This window comes from Colobus angolensis, unplaced genomic scaffold (genome assembly GCF_000951035.1).
Source record: "Colobus angolensis palliatus isolate OR3802 unplaced genomic scaffold, Cang.pa_1.0 Scaffold341, whole genome shotgun sequence".
Lineage (NCBI taxonomy): Eukaryota > Metazoa > Chordata > Mammalia > Primates > Cercopithecidae > Colobus > Colobus angolensis.
Genome location: NW_012116722.1, coordinates 1,464,859 through 1,470,056, shown reverse-complemented (window position 1 = coordinate 1,470,056; position 5,198 = coordinate 1,464,859). Strand labels below are relative to the sequence as shown.

Genomic DNA, 5,198 nt, shown 5'->3' with positions numbered 1-5,198 from the left:
CCGAGTAGCTGGGACTACAGGCGCCCACCATCTCGCCCGGCTAGTTTTTTGTATTTTTAGTAGAGACGGGGTTTCACCGTGTAAACCAGGATGGTCTCTATCTCCTGACCTCGTGATCCACCCGTCTCGGCCTCCCAAAGTGCTGGGATTACAGGCTTGAGCCACCGCGCCTGGCGGGTATCCAGTCTTTTGGCTTCCCTGGGCCACATTGAAAGAAGAATTGTCTTGGGCCATGCATAAAATACACTAACAGTAGTAATAGCTGATGGGCTAAAAAGAAAAAAAATCTCATAATGTTTTTAAAAAGTTTATGAATTTGTGTTGGGCCACATTCAACGCTGAGGGCCACAGATTGAACAAATTTGCTTTAGGGGTTTTTTGGTTTTGTTTGTGCTGTTTTTTGAGACAGTCTCACTCTGTCACACAGGCTGTAGTGCAGTGGCACCATCTGGGCCCACTACAGCCTCAGCCTCCCTGTCTCACACCATCCTGCCTCAGCCTTGCAAGTAGTTGGAATCACAGGTGTGGGACACCATGCCCAGCTAATTATTTGTAGAGACAGGATCTCCCTGTGTTTCCCAGGCTGGTCTCAAGTGATCTTCCCACCTCCACCTCCCGAAGTGCTTAGCCACCATGCCTGGCTAAGCTTTAGAATTTTAATAAATTTATTTTAATAAATTTTAATAAAAGAAAAAAGTAAAAACACAAGATGATATGAATCGGTGCCAAAGTTTGCCTTCTCTTCCCTTATCTTGGAAAACAATAGGCTCTTTTTGGATGTCAGTTCTGCTAATAGTTCAATCTGCCCTTCAGCCAAGAGCATTAACATTTGATCTGAACTTTCCCCTCTCCCTTTTTTTTTAATTTAAAAAACGTTAATTAAAATTTCAGCGGGAGAAGAGGATAGAACTTTAAAAATTGATTAAAATTTTCTTTTTTTTTTTGAGGTGGAGTCTCGCTCTCTCCACCCAGGCTGGAGTGCAGCCACCTCCCAAGTAGCTGGGACTACAGGCGCCCGCCACCACGCCTGGTGAATTTTTTGTATTTTTAGTAGAGATGGGGTTTCATCGTGTTAGCCAGGATGGCCTAGATCTCCTGACCTCGTGATCCACCCGCCTCAGCCTCCCAAAGTGCTGGGATTACAGGCGTGAGCCACCGCGCCTGGCCTTAAATTTTCCTTTTTTTATTTTTTTGGGACAGAGTCTCTCTCTGTCACCCAGGCTGGATTGCAGTGGCACAATTTTGACTTACTGCAACCTCTGCCTCCCAAGTTCAAGCGATACTCCTGCCTCAGCCTCCCGAATAGCTGGGACTACAGGCACACGCCACCATACCTGACTAATTTGTGTATTTTTAGTAGAGATGGGGTTACACCATGTTGGCCAGGCTGGTCTCAAACTCCTGACTTAAGTGATCCGTCCACTGTGGCCTCCCAAAGTGCTGAGATTACAGGCATGAGCCTCCACACTCAGCCGTTTTAAGTTTCATTTGGAATTGGAAATACAAGAGAATTGCTAAGAAAAGTTCAACTCTACCAGATATCAAAACATCCTATAAAGCAACAGAAATTTAAACAATGTAGTTATGGCACAGAAGTAGACAGATAAACCTTTGGAATGGAAGAGCCTTGAAGTAGACCATTAGATATAAGGGAATTAATGTATGACAGACCTGATGCTTCAAATCAGTGGAAAAAGATGAATCATCAGCAAAGTGGTATTGAGATAACTGGCTAATCATCTAAGGAAAACATTGAACTATACATATATACAAGTAAATACCAAATGACTTAAGGAGCCACGCATAAATTATCAAAGTATTAAGTATTACTTAAGATAAGTATTACTTATCAAAGTATTAAGAAAAACAGTTTTTACATAGGCAAGATCTTTCTAAGAAGTCTGTAAATACAGGAAGCCATGAAGGATATTATTGGAAATTTCATGTGGTATCTTTAAGCTTAAGCAAATGAGCCAGTAAAAATATGCTGCACCTCACTGATTGATTAAAAAATACAAGTTGGCTGGCCCTGGTGGCTCACACCTGTAATCCCAGCACTTTGGGAGGCCGAGGCAGGCAGATTTCCTGAGGTCAGGAGTTCAAGAGCAGCATGGTCAACATGGTGAAACCCCGTCTCTACTAAAAATACAAAAGGTAGCTTGGAGTGGTGGCACACGCCTGTAATCCCAGCTACTTTGGAGGATGAAGCAGGAGAATCGCTTGAACCGGAGAGGTGGAGGTTGCAGTGAGCCAAGATCATGCCACTGCACTCCAACCTGGGCAACAGAGCAAGACTCCATCTCAAAAATAAATAAAAAAATAAATACAAGTTATAGCCAGGCATGAAGGTATATGCCTGTAATCCTAGCAGGTGCGCAGAGTTCGAGACCAGCCTGGGCAACATGGCAAAAATACCCCGTCTCTATGGAAAATACAAAAATGAGCCAGGTGTGTTGGTGTGAGCCTGTGTTCCTGGCTACCTGGGAGGCTGAGTGAGATCTGAGCCCAGGGAGGTCGAGGTTGCAGTGAGCTGTGATGGCACCACTGCACTCCAGCCTGGGCGACAGAGTGAGACCCTGTCTCAAAAATGTTGTAAATAACAATTAGATACTGTTTTGCCCGTCATACTTGTGAGAATATTTTTCCGTTTATAGTATGCAGAAGGGGTAAGCAGACTTGCATACATATTACTAGTGGATATATTAATCAGTATAATTTTGGGGGAGCTTCATTCGTTAGTATTCACCTCCTTTATATCGTGGTCCCACTGATTAATAAAAGTTCTTTCTCCAGGACTTGTCACATAAGTGCACAGAAACATCTTAAAACAGACATTCATTGTAATACAGTAATAAAAATACTGAAACCAGCCTAGGTTTACCAGTAGAAAATTAGGTAAATAAGTTTGGTACATCCACATGAGTATAATTACAGTTCTTAAATTGTATGCTGTCTACCAAATGCCTAGGAAGGCCATCAGCAACCATTCTGTTAAAGCAGGTAGCTGCCATTTTTCTTTGTTTTCAACATCCTGCTTGTTTCTTTGATGTCACTTCTCATAATTTTTGTAATTTTGTGTGTGTTAAAGATTTTTTTTTCTTAATGTTTAAGAAAACAAAATGGCATGCACACAGAAAAGCTAGGAAATAAAAACATGAGAACATACAGATTATTTCAGTTGTGTAAGTAATTCCTTTAAATGTCTCTTTCATTACACATGCTTTTTTATGTTGCATTTGGAGGGAGGTAAATGTAGTAAGTATTGCTACTTGGGGTTGTTCAGTTAACTCAAAATTCTGACTCTTCTTGTTGCAGTTTGCATTGAGACTCCTTGCATTCCGCCAGATACACAAAGTTCTAGGCATGGATCCATTACCGCAAATGAGCCAACGTTTTAACATCCACAACAACAGGAAACGAAGAAGGGATAGTGATGGAGTTGATGGATTTGAAGCTGAGGGGAAAAAAGACAAAAAAGATTATGATAACTTTTAAAAAGTGTCTGTAAATCTTCAGTGTTGAAAAAACAGGTGCCCATTCGTTGGCTGTTTTTCATTCATAATAATGTCTACATTGAAAAATTCATCAAGAATTTAAAGGATTTCATGGAAGAACCAAGTTTTTCTATGACATTAAAAAATGTACAGTGTTAGGTATTATTTGAATGGAAAGACACCCAAAAAAAAAAAAAAAAAAGTGCTCCAACTAGGGGGAAAACAGTAGTTCTGATTTTTTTCCCATTATTTTGATTTTGTTTTCTGGTTACCCTAGCTTCCCACCCTATTTTTGTGTCTTTTATTAACTAGTGCGTTGTCTTATTAAATCTTCACTGTATTTAATGCAGGATTTGTGCTTCAGTTGCTCTGTGTATTTTGATATTTTTATTTAGAGGTTTTGTTTGCTTTTTGACACTAGTTGTAAGTTACTTTGTGTTATAGATGATATCCTTTACCCCATCTTAATATTTTACAGCAGTACGTTTTTTTGTAACGTGAGACTGCAGAGTTTGTTTTTCTATATGTGAAGGATTACAACACAAAAAGTTATCCTGCCATTCGAGTGCTCAGAACTGAATGTTTCTGCAGATCTTGTGGCATTTGTCTCTAGTGTGATATATAAAGGTGTAATTAAGACAGATTTCTGTTAATCTAATCAAGTTTGCTGTTAGTTGTGCATTAGCAGTATAAAAGCTAATATATACTATATGGTCTTGCGACAGTTTTAAAGCCTCTGCATAATTAATAATAAAAATGCATGACATTTTTGTTTTTAATAGACTTTTAAAATTTTAATTTTAGGTTTAACACGTAGATCTTTGTACAGTTGACTTTTTGACATAGCAAGGCCAAAAATAACTTTCTGAATATTTTTTTCTTGTGTATAAGTGGAAAGGGCATTTTTCACATATAAGTGGGCTAACCAATATTTTCAAAAGAACTTTATCATTGTGCAACTAACAACAGTAACTAGCCCTTAATTATGGTGACAGTTCCTTATTGGTGTGTGTGAGATTACTCTAGCAACTATTACAGTATAACACAGATGATCTTCTCCACACACCCCATCACCCAGATAATTCACAGTTCTGTTAACAGTGAGCTTGATAAAGTATTACTGATAAAAAATTAAAATTAAGATTATCTAAGGAAAAAAACAGAAAATTATTTGGTGTGGCCATCACATGCTTATGTCTCCTACACAAAGCTAAATATTCTAGCAGTGATGTAATGAAAAATTACATCTTACCATTGATGTATGTATGCTCTGGTACACAGATGTCATTTTGTTGTCACAGCACTACAATGAAATACACAAAAAATGAAATTCATATAATGAGTTAAATGTATTATATGTTAGAATTGACAACATAAACTACTTTTGCTTTGAAATGATGTATGCTTCAGTAAAATCATATTCAAATTTATTGAGTACTACATCTTGTTATTCCTGACAAATGTTTGTTGCCTAAGCACATAATTTTCAGAAAATTTTGTAATTCAATACTATATTGGCTTAATTTCTTTCTAGGGTCAGAATCTTCCCCCAAAGTCTTAGAGGGCCAGGAAACCATAGGAGACCACAGGGGAAACAGAACAGGAGACTCAGCCTTTTCTCCCGGATTCGTAACATATAGATTATCTAATCTAAAAATCTGAAAAGATCAAAATCTGAAACTTTTTGAGGACCTACATGACGTT

General features: G+C 38.5%; 1 protein-coding gene across 1 annotated transcript in view; it reads left to right on the top strand.

Annotated features, from left to right (window-relative positions):
- ZFR (zinc finger RNA binding protein) overlaps positions 1-4,924 on the top strand; it is an 89,464-nt gene extending 84,540 nt beyond the window's left edge. The window contains exon 20 of the mRNA XM_011952554.1: positions 3,316-4,924. Within this exon, the coding sequence (XP_011807944.1) occupies positions 3,316-3,495 (180 nt within the window). The 3' untranslated portion in view covers positions 3,496-4,924. The remainder of the gene's footprint in view (positions 1-3,315) is intronic.
- The last annotated feature ends 274 nt before the right edge of the window (positions 4,925-5,198 follow it).